The following is a 26666-nucleotide window of genomic DNA, read 5'->3' on the forward strand; positions in this document are numbered from 1 at the left end:
TAAATTGAAAAGTTCTCCAGTTTAAATACCTTGGATCACATTTCAACAGTAAAAATGTCATAACAATGGATATAAATTAAAGAATAGCCTCAGGGTCAAGATGTCTGTATTCACTAAGCAACCCACACAAAAGTAAAGCTTTGTCAATCACCACAAAGATGAAGATATACAACACTATCGTCTGCCCCATAGTACTGTATCGTTCAGAAAGCTGGATGCTTACAAAGAATGAAAGAGAAAAACTGAATGTTTTTGAAAGAAAAGTAGTGAGAAAAATCTGGGGTCCTGTGTTGGAGAATGGTGTATGGAAAATGCGAAAGCAGCCCACTATTATCCAGAAATTAAAAAGTAGGAGACTGCAATGGGCTGGACATGTGGCTCAAATGGAAAACAACAGAATCACCAAGAAAGCATTTGAAGGAACTCTCCAGACAACAAGACCATTGGGCCGACCCTGTGGAAGGTGGAAAGATGACATAGAGGAGGACATTAGGAATTTCTGCAGGGTGGCGAAAGGTTGTGAGAGATAGAAGGCGGTGGAAGCAGATCAGTGATGCAGCGCGTGGTCAACAGGGCCTGTGACCACTGAGAAGAGAGAGAGGGTGGGGGGTGGGAGAGAGAGAGAGAGAGAGAGAGAGAGAGAGAGAGAGAGAGAGAGAGATGTATGAATTACATTTAAAAAAAACAGGAATAGCATCCATTTGTGATAATTTCATTACTATGACAACATATTTTCAGGATGTCGTGTTGATATTGGAGACAAAGAGAACCGCACTCCTTTACATCTAGCAGCTTCCCGTGGGCACAGTGCTGTAGCAGTCCACCTGCTTGACTCAGGGGCAGAAGTTAATCGCAAAACTAGTGACAGGACATCAGCATTGCACATTGCAGCTTCAAGAGGCTTTACGAACTTTGTACGTGTTTTACTGGAGCATGGAGCAAATGTTGATGCACTTGATGCATCAGATCGCACACCACTGATGTTAGCAGTGTTACGTCGCCGTGATCAAGTTGTGCGTGTCCTAGTTGAACATGGTGCTAAAGTCAACATTGAAGAAATTCATGGTAAGTATGTCATTAAATTTGTATTCTTTTGAAAGAGTGTTAAATCTAGTGGATTGAATTGATATTGTTGGTTATCAGAAAATATTCATAATAATTGATTTCTATTAACTAGCCCACTGATCATGCAGTTTTTCTGGCCATAATTAATTTGCAGTTTTTTCATAATGTCAATCTAGTGAATTATTGAAACTTCCCTGTTATCAAGTGGTGCAGATTTTACTTGTCTGTGTCTGCAAGAGTTCCATTCCTTTCAATATTTTTTAGAGGAAGTGCATAAGATTACTTAACTCTCAAGACATGGTCACAGACTGTTCTAAAATGTAGTTTATATTCATCATTACCAGCAAATTTTTCCTGTTGACAGTGGCTATTCAGTGACTGAAAACTTTACTGTTTCTCGACATTTAAACTAACTTTTGCATTGAATAAGAAGAGTATTTTTGAAACAAATTCTGATAATTAATTTCAGTGTATATTTTGTAAGCAGGTTCAAGTATCCCTACATGTTCTTCTTCTAATGAATGACAGCAGAATGGCCATGGAAAATAGTCATGTAAATGTAACTAATCTTTTCCCCACAGCTTCACCCACATATGTGTTGGGCAGATACATTGCACACACCTCCTCCTCAACCTCTCTGTGTCCACCTCATCCTCCCACCTCTGTCCGTGTGTCTCCTCCTCCCCACTCTATCTCTCTCTTCATGTCCTCCTCCTCCTCCTCCTCCTCTCTCTCTCTCTCTCTCTCTCTCTCTCTCTCTCTCTCTCTCTCTCTCTCTATCTCCTTCTCCTCCACCCCACCATATCATCATTCCCCCTCCCTCTGACCCTATTGTTTTTCCCCTCTCTCTTTTCATCTCTGTCTACCCATCTTCCTTTTCCACCTGTCCACCACTACTTGACATTTTCCACCTGCTTTACCCATCTTCCTTTCCCCGTGTGTCTCTGTCCATTTACTCCTACCCATTGTTCTGTGCATTCCATTTTTAATCCATATCAACCTGTCGCTGGCCATACTCATCAGTGCATGTAGCCAATGCAATACATTTCATTAAAGGAGGTCAATACTATTCCCTCATCATGCCTGTCCTGCAGGGAAGGTACTTTTCCAGGTCAGAAAAACCTTTTCTTGCCCCAGACATCTAGGCTGCCCTGCACAGTGGGTTGATTTGGCAGGCTGATCGTGTTCATACACAACATGCCTTTCGTGAAGGGCAGCCTGTATGCCAGAGCCTGGGAAAAGCATGCTTTCACACATATCTTCACTTGTATTGGAGCTAGGAGGTTATAAACCCCACAGTGCTGATACTCGTACTCTGTGCCAGATTCGGTCCAGGGGTTTGGGAGGAAATTCTGGACACACAAACACACACAACACACACAACACACACACACACACACACACACACACACACACACACACACACACACACTTACTCTGCTTTATATTTGTAACACATTTCTCTCAATAGCGGACAAAGAGAGGGGTGATAAAGATTGTCAAATATGCAAATATGGATTCTTACACTCCAGAGATTCAGGGAGAGCATAAGGGAGCAATTGACAGGAATGGGGGAAATAAATACAGTAGAAGAAGAATGGGTAGCTTTGAGGGATGAAGTAGTGAAGGCAGCAGAGGATCAAGTAGGTAAAAAGACGAGGGCTAGTAGAAATCCTTGGGTAACAGAAGAAATATTGAATTTAATTGATGAAAGGAGAAAATATAAAAATGCAGTAAGTGAAACAGGCAAAAAGGAATACAAACGTCTCAAAAATGAGATCGACAGGAAGTGCAAAATGGCTAAGCAGGGATGGCTAGAGGACAAATGTAAGGATGTAGCGGCCTATCTCACTAGGGGTAAGATAGATACCGCCTACAGGAAAATTAAAGAGACCTTTGGAGATAAGAGAACGACTTTTATGAATATCAAGAGCTCAGATGGAAACCCAGTTCTAAGCAAAGAAGGGAAAGCAGAAAGGTGGAAGGAGTATATAGAGGGTTTATACAAGGGCGATGTACTTGAGGACAATATTATGGAAATGGAAGAGGATGTAGATGAAGATGAAATGGGAGATACGATACTGCGTGAAGAGTTTGACAGAGCACTGAAAGACCTGAGTCGAAACAAGGCCCCCGGAGTAGACAATATTCCATTGGAACTACTGACGGCCTTGGGAGAGCCAGTCCTGACAAAACTCTACCATCTGGTGAGCAAGATGTATGAAACAGGCGAAATACCCTCAGACTTCAAGAAGAATATAATAATTCCAATCCCAAAGAAAGCAGGTGTTGACAGATGTGAAAATTACCGAACTATCAGCTTAATAAGTCACAGCTGCAAAATACTAACACGAATTCTTTACAGACGAATGGAAAAACTAGTAGAAGCCAACCTCAGGGAAGATCAGTTTGGATTCCATAGAAACACTGGAACACGTGAGGCAATACTGACCTTACGACTTATCTTAGAAGAAAGATTAAGGAAAGGCAAACCTACGTTTCTAGCATTTGTAGACTTAGAGAAAGCTTTTGACAATGTTGACTGGAATACTCTCTTTCAAATTCTAAAGGTGGCAGGGGTAAAATACAGGGAGCGAAAGGCTATTTACAATTTGTACAGAAACCAGATGGCAGTTATAAGAGTCGAGGGGCATGAAAGGGAAGCAGTGGTTGGGAAGGGAGTAAGACAGGGTTGTAGCCTCTCCCCAATGTTATTCAATCTGTATATTGAGCAAGCAGTAAAGGAAACAAAAGAAAAATTCGGAGTAGGTATTAAAATTCATGGAGAAGAAATAAAAACTTTGAGGTTCGCTGATGACATTGTAATTCTGTCAGAGACTGCAAAGGACTTGGAAGAGCAGTTGAATGGAATGGACAGTGTCTTGAAAGGAGGATATAAGATGAACATCAACAAAAGCAAAACAAGGATAATGGAATGTAGTCAAATTAAATCGGGTGATGCTGAGGGAATTAGATTAGGAAATGAGGCACTTAAAGTAGTAAAGGAGTTTTGCTATTTAGGGAGCAAAATAACTGATGATGGTCGAAGTAGAGAGGATATAAAATGTAGGCTGGCAATGGCAAGGAAAGCGTTTCTGAAGAAGAGAAATTTGTTAACATCCAGTATTGATTTAAGTGTCAGGAAGTCACTTCTGAAAGTATTCGTATGGAGTGTAGCCATGTATGGAAGTGAAACATGGACGATAAATAGTTTGGACAAGAAGAGAATAGAAGCTTTCGAAATGTGGTGCTACAGAAGAATGCTGAAGATTAGATGGGTAGATCACATAACTAATGAGGAAGTATTGAATAGGATTGGGGAGAAGAGAAGTTTGTGGCACAACTTGACCAGAAGAAGGGATCGGTTGGTAGGACATGTTCTGAGGCATCAAGGGATCACCAATTTAGTCTTGGAGGGCAGCGTGGAGGGTAAAAATCGTAGAGGGAGACCAAGAGATGAATACACTAAGCAGATTCAGAAGGATGTAGGTTGCAGTAGGTACTGGGAGATGAAAAAGCTTGCACAGGATAGAGTAGCATGGAGAGCTGCATCAAACCAGTCTCAGGATTGAAGACCACAACAACAACAACACTCCAGAGAGCAAATATCACTATTATACCAAATTATGAAAATTTCCATAATGGGAGGAGGGGCGGGGGGCAGGGAGACTTTATTTACTATCAGTAAACCACCTATTCTTCAAAGACTCGAACCCCCCATGTATAAAACAGCTTCAAACATCTGATTGCTTCACAAATGTGTTGAAGTATTACGTTTTTGACATTAGGTATGTAAGTGAGGATAAATTCGGGAAAGGTTTGAAATTACACTTAAAAGTTTGTTGGAAGTCACTAAAGTGATCTTATTATGAAACACAGGATAAATAAAGTGTTGGTAATTTGCACACTCTGCATTAAGCAAAAGCTAGTTTTTTATGCATTTCGATGATTATGATGTCATATTTCCAGAACTATGTGTTGTACAACAATGTAATTTTTTAAGTCCATTCAGTGATATTTGTAGATACTGTTTGCGAAATGAGTTGTGAATAGAGTTAGTAGTAAAGAAGTAATAAAAAAAATTTCATGCCAGATTTTGAAGTTTCGCTGCACATTATTTTAAGCTGAAGCTAGTTTTTTATACATCAAAATGTCTGTGACGTCATATTTCCTAACTGTATTGTATAGTGGTATAATTTTGCAGGTATATTCAGTGGTACATGTGGATACTGTCTGCAAAAATGTGTTTCGGATAGAGATGCTAGTAAAGAAGTAATAAACAAAAAAATCGTGTCTGGTGCTAAATTTTTATTGCACAAACAGTAAAAATGTAGTAAGTGATAAACTTTTTTCCTTTCATCATTTTGTGGGAGTGTCAGCAAGGAAAAGTTTCATAAAGGTTTGAAATTATGTTTAAAATTCGTTCGGAGTCGCTAAGTGCTCTCATTCTCAAAAACTGGATGAATAAAAGTCGTGTATTTGTATGCTGTGAGCTATGCTAACTCAAGACACACACAGTTTCTAACTGTAATACTTGTCTTATTGTGTTAAACTTTTAACATATGATTAAGCCTCTTAATCAGCAGATTGTGACAGCATTTTAAATTCTTAAATTTGGCCAATAATCACACAAAATGTTGAAAATCAAATTTTTGTTGCTCCTGTAAGCTGTTAGATAGGAAATCTGCAACTGGTTTGGAGTTCCAAGATAGTCCCTCAGTAAATCATTCTGGTTTCACTCATTTCACTAAACAGTCATATATATATTCATTAATGCTAAATAATATTTTTTTATTTTCTTTAATATTTTCTTTAATTTGATTTTTTTCTTTTGTGAACATGAAATGATATGGCTAGGAATATCATCAAATACAGGATTATTGATGATTTTTTACATGTGCATTAAAAGCTGATATAATCACGATTACATGACAGAAAGCAAATAAGATGGGCTTACATAATAACTTCAGTATGTTAAATACATCAGTGAATTACACAGTGATTGTTTTAAATATGTATACAGAATTAATTACAACTGCTGTCTATTTGTCTACTTGTGAGATCAAATCTATCTTTCACAGTGGCCTGAAAGTTCCTTTATGCTGCTCCACCATTTAGTAAAGTGTTACGGAAATCAGGTAAAAGCATGAAAGGATCCTTCCAACTCAAAAAACATTCCACCATTTTACATACATTACCATTTATTATGTATTTTGTAATGAGTAAGTTCCAGTGTTCATATATGAAGTTTGTACAGGGTGATGATTTTTGTTTGGTTTGAGACAATTTTTTTTAATTATTCAGACTGTGGTGAAGGTTCACTCAGAATGTACACTACTGGCCATTAAAATTGCTACACCAAGAAGAAATGCAGATGATAAACAGGTATTCATTGGACAAATATATTATACTAGAACTGGCATGTGGTTACATTTTCTTGCAATTTGGGTGCATAGATCCTGAGAAATCAGTACCAAGAACAACCACCTCTGGCCGTAATAACGGCCTTGGTATGCCTGGACATTGAGTCAGACAGAGCTTGCAAGGCGTGTACAGGTACAGCTGCCCATTCAGCTTCAACACGATACCACAGTTCATCAAGAGTAGTGACTGGTGTATTGTGATGAGCCAGTTGCTCAGCCACCATTGACCAGACGTTTTCAATTGGTGAGAGATCTGGAGACTGTGCTGGCCAGGGCAGCAGTCGAACATTTTCTGTATCCAGAAAGGCCCGTACAGGACCTGCAACATGCGGTCGTGCATTATCCTGCTGAAATGTAGGGCTTTGCAGGGATCGAATGAAGGGTAGAGCCACGGGTCGCAACACAACTGAAATGTAACATCCACTGTTCAAAGTGCTGTCAATGCGAACAAGAGGTGACCGAGACGTGTAACCAATGGCACCCCATACCATCACGCCGGGTGATACGCCAGTATGGCGATGACGAATACACGCTTCCAATGTGCGTTCACTGCGATGTCGCCAAACACGGATGCGACCATCATGATACTGTAAACAGAACCTGGATTCATCTGAAAAAATGGCGTTTTGCCATTTGTGCACCCAGGTTCGTCATTGAGTACACCATCGCAGGTGCTCCTGTCTGTGATGCAGCGACAAGGGTAACCGCAGCCATGGTCTCCAAGCTGATAGTCCATGCTGCTGCAAACGTCGTCGAGCTGTTCGTTTAGATGGTTGTTGTCTTGCAAACATCCCCATCTGTTGACTCAGGGATCGAGACGTGGCCGCACGATCCGTTACAGCCATGCGGATAAGATGCCGGTCATCTCGACTGCTAGTGATACGAGGCCGTTGGGATCCAGCACGGCGTTCCGTATTACCCTCCTGAACCCACCGATTCAATTTTCTGCTAACAGTCATTGGATCTCGACCAGTGCAAGCAGCAATGTCGCGATACGATAAACTGCAATTGCGATAGGCTACAATCCGATCTTTATCAAAGTTGGAAACGTGGTGGTACGTACGCTTTTCTCCTCTTTACACGAGGCATCACAACAACGTTTCACCAGGCAACACCGGTCAACTGCTGTTTGTGTATGAGAAATTGGTTGGAAACTTTCCTCATGTCAGCACGTTGTAGGTGTCGCCACCGCCGCCAACCTTGTGTGAATGCTCTGGAAAGCTAATCATGTGCATATCACAGCATCTTCTTCCTGTCAGTTACATTTCACATCTGTAGCACGCCATCTTCGTGGTGTAGCAATTTTAATGGCCAGTAGTGTAGTTTATCATTTTGTTTGAGTGTGTTTCATAGTTAATTTCAATTTTTGTTGCTTGGAAAACAAGGAATTATCAAATCAATGGGAGGGTTTCTTTTCATAAAAGTTCTTTTATTCCAAACGTTTTAACATTGGTATAGATTACATAAGTTGTATAAGTTGTTAGTAGAGTGGAGTGATGATGTGTAGTGAGTTGTTTCATCTTGAACCCTCACATTAATAAGAGGTGCAGCTTAAAGAATCGACATCCAGCAACCCAGGTGGCAGGAACGTATGAAACAGTTGTGCAACACATGTAAAAATACATGCAACAGCAATAGTTTTCTGGTGGGAAAACAGGATAACAAACAAAATTAATCTGATAGGAGGCAGAGGTATGCATTTTTGTGAAACATATCCTAGCCTAACATAACTGGAATTGTGTGCTCCACCAACCCAGTCACCTCTCAGAGCTGGAAGACTGCACCTACCCCCTTGATGGTGGGTGGCACTTCCCTCCATGTTGCTCCTGCACCATCTACTTCAGGAGCAACATCCCCCCAACCACCAGGAATGTCTGTCCCCACTTCTAAGCCAGAGAAGTGTACAACTTCTTCAGCTCCTCTTGCTTGGATGGGGTCCCTTGGGTCACTCCCTTCCCAGGTTTCTGCTAGTGGGAAAGATGACACCCGCCAGTGGCTGAAGAGCTCAAAAGCAGCTGGTTGTAGGGCTTCACACTCATCCTCAGTCCTGGAGACTGCATCAGTGAAGTCCTTCCAGCCAGGGAAACCCAAGGAGCAGCAAGAGAAATCCAAAAAGAAGATCCCCAAGACCAAGGGAATTGCAGTGGCACCCACACCACTGGTACCTACAAGCTCTGCCTGCGTCTGCGGGTGGTGTGGAGATTCTGGCATCTGCTGAGGACCTAGATCTCGCCAGACCCTCAGACACAATGGATATAGCCTGCTCAGGTAACAAGTCAGTGGCAGCAGGTGACCATGAGGCGTAACCTGCCTCATTGAATGTTCCATTCCTTCCCAGTCTCATGATGATGTCATCCTCCAGTGGAACTGTGGCAGTTTTTTCCACCGCCTGGCTAAGCTATGGCAGCTGTTAAGCTTTACACTTGCTTTTTGCATTGCCCTCCAGGGAACCTGGTTCCTGACAATGCAGACCCCAGTGCTCCACAACTATAAGGGATATTACACGAACCGTGGCAACTATAATCGAGTGCCAGGTGGAGTTTGCATTTATGTCCTGAACTCAGTCTGTAGTGAAACTGTGCCCCTTCAAACCCCTCTTGAAGCTGTGGCTGTCACAATAAGGACAGTGCAGGAAATAACTGTCTGCAATGTATAGCTTCCTCCAGATGAATGTATTAGCTGCACTAATTGATCTGCTCTCCAAACCGTTCCTACTTGTGGGAGATTTTATCACCCATAACCCCTTGTGGGGTGGCACTGCGCTTACTGGCCAAGGCAGAGATGTCAAAACCTTATTATCTCAGTTCGACCTCTGCCTCTTAAACACTGGGACGTCACACATTTCAGTGTGGCTCATAGTAGTTACTCAGCCATTGATTTATCAATTTGCAGCCCAGGACTTCTCTCATCTATCCACTGGATAGCACATGACGACCTGTGTGGTAGTGACCACTTCCCCATCTTCCTGTCACTGCCCCGGCATCAGGCCCACGGACGCCTGCCCAGATGGGCTTTAAACAAGGTGGACTGGAAATCTTTCACCTGTACTGTCACTGTTGAATCTCCCTCACATGGTAACATCGATGTTATGGTTGAGCAGGTGACTACAACAATTGTTTCTGCGGCAGAAAACACGATACCTCGCCCTATAGGGTGCCCAAAGCGTAAGGCAGTCCCTTGGTGGTCGCCGGAAGTTGCTGAAGCATTCACTACCTTATCAAACGACAGAAGCAGGAGTGTTGGGAGAGATACGTCTCGACCATTGAGTGCTATATGTCACCTTCCCAAGTCTGGGCAAAGATCAAACGTGTTTTCGGGTACCAGACCCCAACAGGTGTTCCCGGTGTTAACATATATGGTGTGTTATCTACTGACACAAATGCGATTGCTGAGCACTATGCTCGAGCCTCTGCATCAGAGAATTACCCCCCCCCCCACCCACCCCTCCCCCCCCCCCCCCCACCACCACCACCACCACCACCACCACCACCACCTTCCCCAGCCTTTCACACTCTCAAGCAGCAGCTGGAAGGGGAAGTCCTTTAATTCACTACACACCTCAGTGAGTCCTATAACGCCCCTTTTACAGAGTGGGAGCTCCTCAGTGCCCTTGCACATTGCCCCAACACAGCTCCTGGGCCCGTTCGGATCCACAGTCAGATGATCAAACATCTCTCATCTGACTACAAGCAACATCTCCTCCTCATCTTCAACCGGATCTGGTGTGATGGTGTCTTTCTATCGCAATAGTGAGAGAGCACCATTATTCCAGTGCTCAAACCCAGTAAAAACCCGCTTGATGTGGATAGCTATCAGCCCATCAGCCTCACCAATATTCTTTGTAAGCTGCTGGAATGTATGGTGCATCAGCAGTTGGGTTGGGTCCTGGAGTCATGTGGCATACTGGCTCCATGTCAGGGCAGCTTCTGCCAGAGTCACTCTACCACTGACAATCTTGTGTCCCTCGAATCTGCCATCTGAACAGCCTTTTCCAGATGCCAACACCTGGTTGCCCTCTTTTTTTGATTTACGAAAAGTGTATGCCATGATCTGGCGCCATCATATCTTTGCCACATTATACGAGTGAGGTCTCCGAGGCCCGCTCCTGTTATTTATCCAAAATTCCTGACGCTTCATACTTTCCGTGTCCAAGTTTGGTGCCTCCCATAGTTCCCCCCATATCCTGGAGAATGGGGTCCCACAGGACTCTGTATTGAGTGCATCTCTATTTTTACTGGCCATTAATGGTCTAGCAGCAGCTGTAGGGCTGTCCGTCTCACCTTCTCTGTATGTAGACGACTTCTGCATTTTGTAGTGCTCCACCAGTACTGGTGTTACTGAGTGGCACCTACAGGGAGCCATCCACAAGTTGCAGTTATGGGCTCTAGCCACGGTTTCCAGTTTTCGGCTGCAAAGTCATGTGTTATGCACTTCTGTCGGCGTTGTACCGGAACCAGAACTTTACCGTAATTATGATCCACTCTCTGTATTGGAGGAATATTGATTCTTAGGACTGGTTTTTGATGCCTGATTAACTTGGCTTCCTCACCTTCGTCATCTTAAGCGGAAGTGCTGGCAGCATCTCAGTGCCCTCCACTGTCAGAGAAACACCAACTGGGGTGCAGATCAGTCTACACTGCTGCAGCTCTACAGAGCCCTTGTTCAATCCCGCATTGACGATGGGAGTCTGGTTTTTGGTTCAGCGGCACCCTCAGCATTGTGTTTACTCGACCCAGTGCACCACTGTGGCATTCGCCTAGCAACAGGAGCTTTTTGGATGAGTCTGGTGACCAGCGTCCTGGTGGAGGCCGGAGTCCCTCCATTGCAGGTAAGGCGTGCACAACTGCTGGCCAGTTACGTTGCTCATGTTTGTAGTTCTCCTATGCATCCAAATTACCGTCTCCTTTTCCCACCCATGGTGGTTCATCTCCCACATCAGCATCCCAGGTCAGGGTTCCAATTGCAGTTCGTGTCTGATCCTTTCTTTCCGAACTGGAGTACTTGCCTTTACCACCTATACTTGAGGTCCATTCACGCACACCTCCATGGTGTACACTTAGGCCATGGTTTGCCTGGATATTTCACTTGGCCTTCAGGACTCAGTTAACCCTGTGGCTCTCCGCTGCCACTTCCTCTCGATTCTTCACATGTACCAAGGCCATGAGGAGGCTTACACCAACAGCTCGTTGGCTGATGGTCACATCGGCTTTGTGTATGTCCATGGAAGACATATTGAACAGCATTCCTTGCCTGATGGCTGCAATGCTTTCACTGACGAGCTGATGGCTATATCCTTTGCTCTTGAGCACATGTGTTCATGCCCTGGGGAGTCGTTTCTTCTGTGTACTGACTTCTTGAGCAGCCTACAAGCTGTCGACCAGTGCTACCCTCATCGTCCTTTGGTAGCAACCATCCAAGAGTCCATTTATGCCCTTGAACGGTCCAGTCATTCAGTGGTGTTTGTCTGGACCCCAGGTCATGTTGGCTTCTCTACAACTGACCTGTGTTCAGTAGTACGCCGCAAGATTTTACGGCTTTGGGAGACAGAATGGCATAATCTCAGTACGCACAACAAGCTGTGTGCCATTAAGGTGACTACAGATGTGTGGGAGACCTCCATGTGGGTCTCTTGCAGGGACTCTGTGGTTCTCTGTCTGCTCCGCATTGGCCGTGCTTGGGTGACACACGGCTACATCCTGCACCATGATGACCCACCTCAGTGTCGGTGCAGTGCCAGGGTGACAGTGGCCCATATCTTGGTGAGCTGTCCTCCTTTGGCTGCCCTGAGAGGAATCTTCAGTTACTGGACTCATTGCTGTTAATTTTAGCTGACAATGCCTCATTGGCTAATTTAATTTTACATTTTATACGTGATGGTGGGTTTTATCATTCTATAAAAGTTTTAGTGCATGTCCTTTGTCCATTTGTGTTTTCCACTCTAATGCTTCTAGGCTGGATGTTTTTAATGTGTAGCAGAGTGGCTGGCTTTTCCTTTTATTCTCGTGGTCAGGCAGCCACGGTCATCTGCTCTCTTGTTTTTATCCCTTGTACCTGTTGCTTGCTTCTCTCTGTGGTTTTCTTTTCCTGTTTTGTCCATAGTGGTGTTGGTTATCCTTCTGTCGTTCTTCTGGTTCTTCCTTTCTTCTGTTATTGTGCTGTATGTCTCCTTTCTTTTCTTCTTTACCTTGTGTACTTATTTTACTGGGAACAAGGGACCAATGACCTCGCAGTTTGCCCCCCCCCCCCCCCCTTTTTTTTAAACCAACCAACCACTGCATTTGGGAGAAGCAGTCTGCAGCTTATTGTATTTAATAATTGGAAGCAAATAGTCTGCTGGCTATATCAGTTCACTGTTCATTATCACATGACTCATAAAACAATTTACAATTTATATTAGTCCAATATTGTCCATAACATCTATAAATACACTGACATAGCATCTTTGGAGTTAGTTAATCACAGTATTGACAAGATCTATTGTATATATGAAGGTGCTTAATGCACACAGTTCTCTGGCAAGTTTAGTTGTTGCCTCAATAGCAGTTGCCCAGTAGAAGTTCTAGTGTTCATGTGTGTAATGCTGAAGTGTATTGTTCACAACACATAGGGATTTGTGTCCACAAATGATTCTGCTTTCATCACACATGGCAGTATTTCCCATTCCCAGTATCGAGGTTGCTGCTTGAAGGTAGTATTGTTCACAGTTTTTTTCATGCATAGCTGCAGTTCCCCACCTGCTGCTCACACTCTAATTTTCAGTCTGCCCACAAGTGACTCATTCTACTAAATATTTTCTGTTTGTATGGTCAAGCTGCAGATACAAATTGAACAGACTTACATTGCCTCCTCAAACTATAACATTTAAGACTGCCATCCCAAATCACAAGTGACTTCAGACTACACATTGTGATTAAACATACTAACTTTAATACATTGTGGGCGTATAAATGCAGATGAGCAAAGTCACACCTCTGCTTCTCGACTGCCTTATGTACACTCTTGTCTCGAATATTATGCACAGGTTATTGTGTACTGAGCATTGACAGCATATAATGCAGTATATCTTACTACTCATTTCACTCCATATAATGCTTACTTGTATCAACTCTCAGTAAGCACTCAGGTGTAGGGAGACAGTGAAGTCTTATATATCAGACTAACCTGGAATGAAAACGTGTACGTAATGTATGTTAACCTGTTCAACTTAGAACTGTTAAAAATCCAGCAAAACTTAAACCATATCTTCAGTTCATCAGTTGGTGAACAATATCTGTTACAGGACATTCGTGTTCAATTACTTTATCAGTAAAGAGTCATAATAATAGCTTCATTCTCTACTCAGTTAAGTAACAAATAATTAATATGCTAACTGCACAAAAAACTGCTTTGTCATTTATAGTGCTTAAAATTCTACACCATATCAAATACAAAGTTAATTCTCTAGTTGCAGGAACATACTGAAATTTTTTCTTTAGTCATAGCTGAAATTATTATTCTACTTATTGACATACAACTATGTTCCGACTTCAGGCTGTCCTCCAGGATGAAAAATGTTCAGTACTTACTATAATTCATCAATATATACAGAAAACAATTCACTAAATGACTAAAAAGCATAACAAACTTTTGCAGTTACAAATAATTATTAATCATCTTGATTTCTTCTACTGTGGAAAAAGTAATAATTAACACATAGGCAGATATGCTTCTTCTACCACACACATTTTGGAGAGTGAACACATGTTAGTGTAAGTGAATTCAGTTGTAAGGCCCACACACCTATTTTCTCACACTGTATGTAAAATGTTCAGCCATACAGATTCAGTCTGCAGCAAACACTATCTACACTTACACACACAGCTACAGAACAATACTGGAAGGATCATTTCAGATCCTGCTGATTGTACAATTTTGAATGAACCTTTATATAACAGTTGCCATTTCTTATTTGAGAGTGAGGACTTAGGATGGTTGCTGATTAGTATCTCTCTCCCAAGTTACATTTCTTTACTTTTAATAATTTGTTGTTGTAATGTTACTTTCTTTGAATAGCTTTATCTGTTAGCATTATCATCACTTGCCTTACTTTTCCATACCAAGAAATGTAACTTCAAGGGAGTTTTGAAAGTAAATTCAACCACTCATTCTTTTCTAGTTTGTAGACCAGTAATTCATTTGGTATGCAATTGGTTGAAGTATGCTATAGGGTTGTTAACTATTTCTTCTAATGATGTAAGGTAATTTATACATTAGTCTGTTAGAACATTATGTTCTGATAAATCTGTTAAATTCTATTAGTGCACTTATTTTATTATTTTCTGTAAGTATTCCATAGAGCATAGCCAAATTTTCGAAGAATTTGATCTTCTTATGCCTGAATTTTGATTTGTATAAGTTGGCAGTTATGCCAGCCTCCAGAAATCTGTGTAATAGTCTCTCTGTAAGATCAGTATGATCTTGTCATGTTTTTGTCACTATTAATAAGTTGTCTACAAACAGGGTTATCCTGTCAAGAAACTCTGACCCCAATGTGGAGTTTAGTGCTGCAATAAATATACCTGTCCAAGATTTAAGCTGAAGGGCAACACTTTAAACTGATAGCTTTTACCTGCATAGATAAAAGCAATATATTTTCATGATTTCTCAGAGAGAGGAATTTGCTGGTAGGGGTAATGGAGATCCATAGTATAGTCATGTTGACATAAGAAGATCCCTGACAGTTGCATGGGTTAGGTGTGGGAGCATTGTGCACCTACCTCAACCAATCATGTAAAGTGATTTTGTAAACATCTCTGTGGCAGTGCCCTATGCTAAAACCTCAGTATTGTTGCAGCGACGGAAATTATTGTTCTTGCCTGGAGCTACATAGCTGTAAACTGGAAACAGTGCTGCTAACTGTCAGCGGTCTTCTTACATTGCCTCAGCTGTATTCAGAAATTTAAAGCCATTGAATCTTTGAATTCATACTCTGATGTTTTCTTGTCAGGTCCACAAGTGAATGAGAACTGGCCAGCGTTGACGATTTTGAAAAAAATCACTCGCCATTTTCATCTCCCAATTCGTGAGTTCTTGCATGTTTCTTCCAACTTCACTCACATTCACCATGACATGGTGGGACCACATCCTCCATCGGGCAGCCAACATTATATATTCACAATAATCGATAGATATATACAATGGCATGAGACAGTACGTACAGACAGCATCTCCACAGAAACACTAGCCGCCAGTTTCACATCGACCTTGCTGGTGAGGTGCTGCTGCCTGCTCCCTGTCTCTACTAACAGAGGCTGACAGGTCGAGTCAGGCTTGTTTCCACAGCTGGCACAATTCTGTGGCTTCATTCATCACAGGACGACCAGTTAACATACGGCCAGCAATGGCATGATGAAACGTTGCCTTTGGATGCTGAAGGCTGCACTACTGTGCTTGTGACATCTTGGACATTTGCACTGCCAATAGTCCTACTGGACCTATAAGCCACAACAAACCAGATAAGAGTCCTTGGCAAAGGATTTGGTTTGTGGCGAGACTTTGCACCTGCCAGGGCAGTTAGTTGATACCAGCCTACTGTCAGAAATGGACGACCACCACCTAGAATTCCTTTGCAGGTTACGGGAACATGTGATCTACATCAAACCTACAGAGGCGTCCAGGCATGGTTGTCCAACAACTTTTGTGTGCAACAATCTCGACAACTGTTTGTGTGCCATGTTATGTACTGACTGCGTCAAGCCACCACTGCAGCCACCCTCTATTGGACACCAATGTGTCCTGTATGCGTGCGTGTGCATGTGCGCGCACACACATGCACACACACACGCACACACACACAAAAACAAACACACACACACACACACACACACACACACACACACACACACACACACAAACAATGGTCATCATAGTGAATGGAAAACAGGCCACCATGTCTCTGAGCAGAGTGAAGCCCACTTACATTTTAAAGGAGGCACCATCCACCTTGTGCTCAAGAGATACATGTCAGGCAGATGGAACGCCCTGGCTTCCAACCTCACTGCCACAACAAGTTGATGCAGAACCTGCACGCACTCTGGGCTACATGTTCTGGCCTATTCCAAGGAAGATATTCCATGTTTCGCTTTTACCATGGGGGCTCCTGTAGCAACCACTACACACATCGGCTGCTGTGATTGCATGCATTACCTCCGTTCCCACCATCCAGAGATGCAGTTCTGGTGTGAATTCGAGTGAATGTGCAGTAACAACATTTCCACCAAGTAGCAGACTGCCATATGAGCTGCCAGATCATTCTGCTACATCCCATTCAAGCATTTTTCATATTTATTTGTTTATGGCAGTTCTTTTCAACCATGGAATGAAGTAGCAGAATATTTTTATGTGGGACAACATATATATCTGAAAAATTACGTAAAATTTTTAACAGTTCAGGGCGTTGGCTTTCCGTTGAAGAACTTGGCTCTGTAAGTTCAAATACTATGTGCTTCCTTGTGTAGTGAACGACCATAATTTTATATCACTGTCTATTTATTCTGTGGGTCTCACTTTAATCCATTGTACACTAATGACCTGGAAATAATTACATGGACATCATCAGTTTTCCATAAATTCACGGAAATGTGAATGCCGTCAACCACAAAATAGCATTTTCCAGAAGAAAAGTCAGTCTTTACGTCTTTTTCTCTAAGGAATTCTCTAAGAAATTCTATGCCTAAAACATAGTCCACCACAAAATAATTTATAACTAGTAATGTGCATCCTATCACTACATTATCTGGTGTAATATCAATGCAGATCTGTACTTCCACACAATTTTATATTCTAACAGCTCCCAGAATCCTATGGTTGCTGAACAGTAAAATTGGTACTCACACTCGTTCACAAATACATTTATATAAATCCGTGGACACCACATCCACATTTACAGCAGCGCCTTTGTATAATATTATTGTAACTGGCATGTTTGCTACTCACATATTGATTGAAGTTTGCGAAACATTAGTATGATCGGTACTGCAATTGTTGGTATTGGAGCATAATTCCGGCATAATACCCATACTGTTCTTGTAACACAGAAGGTTTACTTTGTGTTACAGCCTCTGCTCCATTCCACAACTGTCATTTCAGTGCTAGATTATTATTGCCAACTTGACTTATTACTGGTGGCTGATCCCTGGAACCTTGATATTTTGTCTCATGGTGACTGTTTTGCCAGTATGTTATATACCGTATTTACTCGAATCTAAGACGCACTCGAATCTAAGCCGCACGTGAAAAATGAGACTCGAAATCAAGGAAAAAAATTTTTCCGAATCTAAGCCGCACCTGAAGTTTGAGACTCGAAGCAGAGAGAAAGTTTTAGGTCACACCTCCAACTCGAAACAAAGTTGGTCAATTGTAATATGAGACACAATTTAGGTCGAATAAATGACGATACAGCTACAGTAGTTTGGTTTGAGTCGTAAGCTTAGCAGTTAAGCTTTACCAGGTAGGCATTGCTATGCGTCAGGCGCTCCGTCCGTGTTTATACGGGTACCCTTCCTTTTTCACGTGCTTCGTCTGGTTTGAATTGATTGCTTATTTTTCTTTGATCTGATAAGTGCCATTCTCTTTGTTATAGGTGTTTACGTCACTCTAAGCTGAAAATGCATTACTGTACTGTGTCACGCATTGTTCGTCGCGTTCTGATAATGAGTGTTTACGGCCTGTCGCCGCTCGCGGCATGGGTTGCTTTTGTGCGCGCTACCGCCGCTTACGATTTTAAAAAAAAGAAGAGAGAGGAATCGTCTCATCAGCGAAACAATGGCAAGAGACTGCTATTTGTTGTTACTTACACTGCTGCTTTCTTTGATAATGATCAACAAGAACCAAATAATAGGCTGCGTATGATGCAAGATGTTCTGAACGAGAGTTTAGCGAAAACTTTTCTCCGTTTGAAAATCTTTGCAGACGCCTCTTTAGTAATTATATTCTGCACAGAAATTAGAGTCATCTTAGATTTAAAAATCTAGTCAGTTCCCGTGCTTCAATTCTGACTGTATCACTATTAGGCATAAGAATAATACGAATATAAACATGACATGATATGTATATTCTTCCGCGTTTGCTGTTGTCGCACTCTAGTTTCGTAGTTTATTGGGCAGAAAGGATTTAAATGACATAGCAGCAAACACGAAAGAATACATGGCAAAATGTTTATATTCGTATTATTCTTATGGTGAAGAGAATACAGCGTGTGATTCACAATTCATAAAAGTTCCTATTAGCAACCATCCCTTCTCACAGGTAGGAAAAAATTCAGAACGTAGAGTTGGCCATGTTGACAAATATCCCAAACGGTCTTGCCAGTCGGATTTTCGTAGTACATTGAAATGCTGCTACATTCGAAGATGAACAATACGGAATTTGTATTTACTTCGTTGGATAATGTATGAAAATGAAGTGGTCGAAACTCGGGGCGGAGAAATAGCTCGTCTTCCACCTTTTTTTTTTAATTTTTTTTTACTGACTCAGAGGTTTTGCCGCCAGTATTTATCTGCTTGCCTGTGTAGAGCTACATATATTCGATGGCAGAAGTTAGTTGTGGCAGCACCTACCAACATTTTTCAGAACTTCCGCTTACTTTGCACTCGATTCTAAGCCGCAGGCGGTTTTTTTGGTTACAAAAACCGGAAAAAAGGTGCGGCTTAGATTCGAGTAAATACGGTAACCATGGTTATGCCTATGTTCCAGGCACCTTTGTTTGTTGAGATTAATGTTATGGTGCTTGTTGTTGTTGCTGTTTTCATTGTTTTATTGAATTTATTGAACTTTAACTAACGCCATACAGCCAGTTCATGCTTACATAAAACATATGGATATTGACAGAAAATGTGTGTTAAAGTACTTATTTTGTATGAATGTGCACATGTTCTAGACAGAAAATACAAGGTTACAGATAGACCTATTCCGTATAATCATTGTAAAATCAAATCTCATAAAACAATTTTATGCGATCCATTGTCAGTGATATGCCGATCTTAGATGTGGATACCTTCAGTAAAACTGAATCTGTACATTGCCTGATCTCGTGTTGCCAACAAACTTCTCATGCAGATTAGCAATGGATGACCAAGTTTCACAAGTTCTTGTGAAAGGACTGTAGTCAGGGGCACCAAGAGAAGAGGTGATCTACATCCTCTTCTTCTTCAAAAGACTAGAAGAATGTCTCTACGATGTTGAGCCTGTGAAGATGTCTGCAGAAACACCCGTGGTTAAATTTGAGTGTGGCTATTAGGGAGGCAGAGTGCCTAGGGATTGAATTTGTTTGATATTTTGTGGAATAGGGGACAAGCAGGTGAATTGTTGCGTACTTCTAGCCTTTGTCTTGGTCCTCCCATTTCCATTCCCAGTCTTCTACTATGTGTCTGTGTATGACATATCGGTAACCCATTATTGAGATGGCAGTCCAGGTGCTGTGTCCTGCCACAGCAAATTTTTTGGCCAAGTCTCCAGCTCATGGACTAGTGGTTAGCATTGCTACCTCTGGATCACGGGGTCCCCAGTTCGATTCCTGGCTGGGTTGGGGATTTTCTCTGCCTGGGGACTGGGTGTTTATGTTGTCCTCATTATTTCATCATCATCATCATCCTCATCATTTGTGACAATGGTTAGATTGGACTGTGAAAACAATTGGACCATGAAAAAATTGAGACTTTGTCCGGGCGCTGATGGCTGTGCAATTAAGCTTCCCACAAACCAATCATCACATCATTATCATCATCATAATCTTTTTGACTAAGTGGTTGACAGCTCCATTGCTAGTAATACCACAGAGGGATTTCACCTAAGCAAAATAACAGAATGGCTCTCTTGCTGCATTGGTTCCAATACTTCAGTAATCCTGTATACAATTGGTTTGTCAGTCAAACAGATACTATAATTTATAAGTACTGTTAGAGCAGGTAAAGAGTAAGCAAGCAGGAAATAAAGAGATACTGTCATCTGCGAACAGAAACGAAGTGCTTCGAACATCACAACAATCTCAGTAGTCACGATAAGTAGCTTTGCTGGTAATTTGAATAGGTCAGACTTGGGTAAACACAGTATGTAGTATGTGTTCCAAACAGCCACTGGTTTTGAAACTGTCAGTGTACGTAAATATTATCTCTTGATACTTTCTTAAAAACTGTATCAAAGTTTTATTGTTGGAGCCCCATGGTCAGAGGTAGTGCTGGTTATTATATTCGCCTTGGAAAATTTTAATAGGAATGGGATGCTGAAACTACTTAGTGTACATGCTCTAATTATCTTCCTTCAAATCTCCTGAGTATGCATGGACTATGGGAGGAAGAGTTCTAGTGATATAGAAGCCTACAGTTAAGCACTGTGTGGTGGGGTTTGAGGTGATTGATTTTCGGTTGTGGTATTCGTATTTATTCATTTTAAGAATAAATTTGGTACAGAGATACCACCAGCATAGATGGTGGTTCATGTCCTTCAACCAATAGTGCATTGGTAGGGGTGCAGAAAGTTGCTCCCAAGCAAGCTCTCAGCACTTTATATTGGCAGTTATTTATTCTGTCGAGGTACAGTCAGTTGCTGATCCATAACAACCATTCTCCCATAATCAATAATTGCATGATCCAGTGTACAGTTAAGTTAGTGCTGTGTTGTTGTTCAAGCCCAACACAAGTCCTGTCATAGTTCTGATTACCATACATCCATCTTTTTATGGACACTGGGCAGTAACACCATTTGCTGTATGTGTTAGCTTTATTTAATTGAAACTGGTTTCCATGATACAATCCACCATCATAAGGCCCTCCTACAACATAGGGTGATCAGCTCAACTGACCATGATGTGCTTCAATCAGACATACCGTAAGTGATAATGCATTGGTGCTGGTGTGTTTTTTGACTTGACTTAGCCTTTGTGTCCCTTTGTATTAAGGCAGCTGTGTCAAGGACCACCACAAATTCCATTGCTAGTACCAGCAACAGTTGGCTGATTTGTTGTTTGACTTGTCCTAGCGCTTTGTATTGAGGCAACTGTGTCAAGGACCACCACAAATTCCTCTAGGTTTGACTGTGGTATGAGTATTAATTTCTCCTGTATGTCAATGGGCAGTTTTGCCTTCAGTGTTCAGAAAATGTCACAGTGTGACACGGGCTCTCCCAGTACCACATCTTTTTGATGTTCTTTTCAAAATGTCGTCTGGAGTTTCCTTGGCAGAAGTTGAAGGGCTCAGGATTAAAACCTTTGTTCCAGCGTTGTTCTTCTATTCTGTTCAACCAATACTTCACCTAAAATGATTCATCGTGCATATGCCAGTACTCTGCTGCATCTATGGTCCAGACTGCAGTCTTTACTTGTATGTGTCCTCTTATGAATTCAGTTTTTTAAATATTGTACCACGAAACACAGCTTGAAATGAATGAATAAACATAACCAGATGAATACTTTATTTACCTGTCATAAACATCAAGAATTGCTGGTGCCTAATCAAATTTTCTTCCATGTGAGCAAATGTATTCATCAGTGCTGCAGCAGCACCCGCCACCCCCCCTCCACCCCCCCCCCCACCCCACCCCAACCCACCCCACCCTCCACCACCACTGTGTACTGTGTATTGCATTTCTTGCAGCAAATGAGGCCCCAGCTCACATCATTCTCATTGCATCCAATTTAACAGTGGTTCAGAATTTTGAACCCTTTCAGATTCATGTGCCACTTTGTCATGCACAACTTTTTTTCAGCCAATTCCCTGTTTACTAAATTGATGTGCCCACTATCAGTATCATGTCATCACAAAAAATATTGTCTTACCTATTACTTTATCTCATTCAACTCACCTGTTACTGCATTTTCCTTACTTCTGCATTCTTGAAAGTTACGGTCAGTAACGGCTGAACTTTACTATTTCTTTCACAATCTGTTCATCCTTTATGGAAGCCTAATTTGCAAATTCAGCAGTAAATTGCTTGCTTCCCAACTTGTATTTTTTGTTGGTGTTCAGTAGATGTGTTACTAACATGTTCTGCCAACTGTGAAATGGTTTCTGATAATGTTGCCTGAGCCTGCTTAATTTCTGCTACCTCATTAGTAAGCTTATTGACTATTTTGAGTTGTCCACCTGGGCTAGTTTTAATCCTGCTATTTTCTTTGATATTTGTCTTATTTCTCAGAAATTTCCTTCGGCGTTGCAGCTTGCATGTCAGAAATTTACTTGACCTTATTTGTTTGGGTATCAGAAATATTTGCGGCAGTGTCTGATTTGATTGTGGAAAATCTCAGTATAGCAAGTTGCTCGAGACAGCTACTGAGCTATCTAAAACAATTATATCAAAGAAGTCTCAACTACATTACTGGAGTAATTATACTTTCTTTTTACAGATCAGTTATTCATTAAAAAAAGCCATGAAAAGGTGAGATGGGTAGCATTTAAAATTGTGCACAATTAGCGACTTTGAAAAAATGCATCTGCTGAAGAAATACTCAGTCACAAATCTGTGATCTAATTTACGAGATATTACATTGAGTTTGTTGTCTGTGGAAGGGAAACAGACTTCAGGCCTGTGATTACTGCAACTTTTGCACTGGATGTGTTATCCTGTTGCAACAGCTATTCAAATTTCTGATTTTACTGTAGGCCATAAGCGAAAATTAAGTGGTATTTTGTATCATGTTGTGCTCCAGTTGATACCTTTTTCTTCCCAAAGGGTTATCTGAAAACTCTTCTCCACTGGTGGGTGAGTTTGAAGTTTATTACTTATGATGACATTCTCTGCTGACCTGTGGTTAGTAACTGTGGGTCCAATTTTTATCCCTTGTGACAGTTCTTATCTTGAAGGCTTTGCCTTGTATGTCATGTTGTTGCCAAAGTTCTTCACAAGCATCAGCATGGAAGGGTGGTGGGATGATTGTCTCAATGCTTGTGATGGTTTTGCCTGATTGGCATACTACTGGATCTGTGCTGTACGGACTTCAGACAGGAACTTTTGGATTACCCCATATATTATTATTCAAATTTGACTAATTCAGGACCACATGAAACAGCGGAGTCCCCCTCCTCTAATACTTCTTCATTCTTGCTCTCAATTGTTCTGTCTTCTATCCATGTCCCTCCACTCTTGTTTTGCTTTTTTCTTTTACAAACACTTGACTTTTTGTACCTTTTCCCTGAATTAATGTCTGTTTTCTATGTCGTCATTATTCCCAATTCCTGTAGATCTTCCCTAACTTCTATAGATCTTCCGTAATTTCTATAAAACATGAAATTTAGATTTTTGCCAAACAAGTTGAATATTTTTTGTCAGTCTCTTGTATCCATTATTTTTGAGTGCCCATAAAACGTAATCCTCCACTTTCTCATCATATCTATTATATTCTCATTTTTTTCATACTGCTTCTTGTTGCTCCTCAATTTCCAAATCCCATTTTCATACTTTGGATGCAAAATCATTTGAATTCTTCTTCTTTCTTTCTTCTCCAAATTGTTTAATTGTTTGGCTGTGTTTATGTCAAGGCATTCTGAAGTTAAAGACATATGGTTTTATTCACAACATTTTAATGCCTCACTTTTATATTAATATATAACGATTTTTATTGTGCTCCAGATGTAGTCGGCCATGCTTTGCTGTGGCTTAAAAAGAAAGGAAAAAAATACATTTCTTATATGTGTGGGAATTGGATACACATCCTGATCTCCTTCTCACCCCAGTCTCTGTCTATCTTCCCCTTTGTTTTTCTTTATCCATCATCTCCTCCATGAAATATTAAAATGTATATCACCTAGATCTGTGTCTACATTTATTACAGTAATGTGTAAAAATTTTAAGTAAATTGGAAAGTTATTTTTTGAAATTTTTGGTAAAAATGTCCCTTTATATATAATATATATATTAGGTGTATTAAATCTACACATATTAAAGAATTAGGAATCTAAAAACATGCCCGTATTAGAATTCAATGTTGTGTCAAAGCCTCAAAGCAATCCGTCAAGAACTTTCAGAGATTTGGGATTTTGAAGAAATGAAAATTTACAAGTTTACTTATATATAGGGCTTCTTCATCAAGTGGAATGCCAGTTCCATATTTCTGCCCCTATTTATGTTAGCTCCTGTGTCCAGAACATTTGGCTGGAATATTTCTCCTAAGTATTTATATTCAGAAACTTTATTTGTCCATATTTTGATTCCATAAATTTTTGCGCATTAGTCATATATCAGCTTTGTCCAACAAAATTTGTAATCCACTTTTTTTCTGCTACCTCTTGAAGAATATTATTCTCTTTCCTTGCAATATGTAGGTTCTCTGCTAAGATTGCTAAATCATTAGCAAAAGCTGACTAGTCAGCTTCAAGCTTCTCTTTCTTTCTTCTGAGATTCAGTTTATTTATTCCCTATTCATCTCTTCAATTTCTCTATTCTCATACTACTTTCTCCAAAATGCAGTTGAAAAATAATGGAGACAGTCGATCCTCCTGCCTCACTCTGTTTTAATTTTAAAAGTTTGTGACATTTCACCCAAAATCTTAGCTTTGTAAATTATGTCAGTTGTAGTTTGCTTAATGACTGCCACTGTGTCATTGTCAATTCCAAATTCTTCTAGTGCACTGAACAGTGTACCTCTATTAATGGAACCAGAGGCTAAAAAAAATCAGCGAAGAGTACGTAAATATTTTGAGCTTAAAGTTTCTTACACCTGATTAAGAGCTTTAGGTTTAATACCTGTTCGTAACAACATCTTTATCTCCTAAAACTTTCATGGAGTTCTCCTAATTGTTTCTCCATTTGATATTGTAATCTACTTCGCAAAGCTTGTTATGGAATTTTATTTGTCAGTGGGAAGAGAGATATCCCGCAGTAATTATTTGTTCCCCCTTTTTCGTAATGATGAATGAGCATTATTTTCCAAAATTCTGTTATTTGTTCATTCTGTCAGATGTTTTCGATTTCTTTTTGTAGTTGCCTGACAGTTTCTAGTGTCTGCATTTTTTCATATTTCTGCTATGGTGTTGTCCTCCCCCATAGGTTTGTTGGGATTAGTTCCTCAATAATTTTTTGAATTTGTTGAAAATTTGGCAGTTGCTATCTTTCAGGTTTATACTGTGGAATTGGCTTTGGGAATTTCTCTTTGCTTCTCCACAGTTTGGAAGTATCTGAAAGTATCTTGCCAGTATTCTACAATTTCCATGGTTATTTAGGGCCAACTTTTCTTTTCCATCTTACAAAAGCAGATTTGATGGTATTAAACTGCAAAAGTTGGTCTTTCTGTTTAACTAATCCTATAATTTTAGCTGTCAATCATCTTTCTCTTTAAAATGCAACATAATATTCAGTTTTTTTTTTTTTTTTTTTTTTTTTTTTTTGAAGAGTTCAATTTCAGCCAAGTTCATCTTCTTAGCTCTGTTGCTTCCTCACATTGTAAATTTCATCACCTACATTTCTTTGTTCTCTTTACTGTGGCCACTTAATAAGCTGGCTTGACCAGTTTAGATTCAGTTTCATACAAATCTTCTGACAGTATATGAAGGTTTTTCTGAAAACTGTTTTTTTTTTTTCATTCAGGGTTTCTGTAGCTATTCTTAAGCTTTTATGCTTTGGTACTCTATTCGTGTTCTGTGGCATAAATTTCACTTTTTATGGTGATAAGATAGTGAGCTGTTCCTGTATTCGTTCCTTTTTTAACTTCTACATTCATCACTGGCGGGAGGAACAGGATTTCTGATCAGGTGAATACAGGTTTATAAACATAAAGTCAAATAGCGGTAATGCCGGGGTAGGTTTAAAAATGAATAAGAAAATAGAAATACGGTTACCGTATTTACTCGAATTTAAGCCGCACTCGAATCTAAGCCGCACCTGAAAAATGAGACTCGAAATCGAGGAAAAAAAATTTTCCTGAATCTAAGCCGCACCTGAAATCTGAGACTCGAAATTCAATGGGAAAGAAAAGTTGTAGGCCGCACTACCAAATCGAAACAAAGTTGGTCCATTGTAGTTTGGTTTGAGTCGTAAGCTTAGCAGTTAAACTTTACCAGGTAGCCGTTGTTAAGCGTCAGGCGCTCAGTCCGTATTTATACAGGTGCCCTTCCTTTTTCACATGCTTTGTCGGGTTTGAATTGATTGCTTATTTTTCTTTGATCTGACAAGTGCAGTTCTCTTTGTTATAGGTGTTTCCGCCACTCAAAGCTG

At 40.7% G+C, this 26666-nt stretch overlaps 1 protein-coding gene across 8 annotated transcripts in view; it reads left to right on the plus strand.

Moving 5' to 3' along the window:
* LOC124776204 (ankyrin-1-like) overlaps nt 1-26666 on the plus strand; it is a 202433-nt gene that overhangs the window by 81895 nt on the left and 93872 nt on the right. For all 8 annotated transcript variants that reach the window (XM_047251041.1, XM_047251045.1, XM_047251038.1 and 5 more), the window contains one exon: nt 739-1065. In XM_047251041.1, the coding sequence (XP_047106997.1) occupies nt 739-1065 (327 nt within the window). The remainder of the gene's footprint in view (nt 1-738; nt 1066-26666) is intronic.

Source organism: Schistocerca piceifrons, chromosome 2, assembly GCF_021461385.2.
Source record: "Schistocerca piceifrons isolate TAMUIC-IGC-003096 chromosome 2, iqSchPice1.1, whole genome shotgun sequence".
NCBI classification, from domain to species: domain Eukaryota; kingdom Metazoa; phylum Arthropoda; class Insecta; order Orthoptera; family Acrididae; genus Schistocerca; species Schistocerca piceifrons.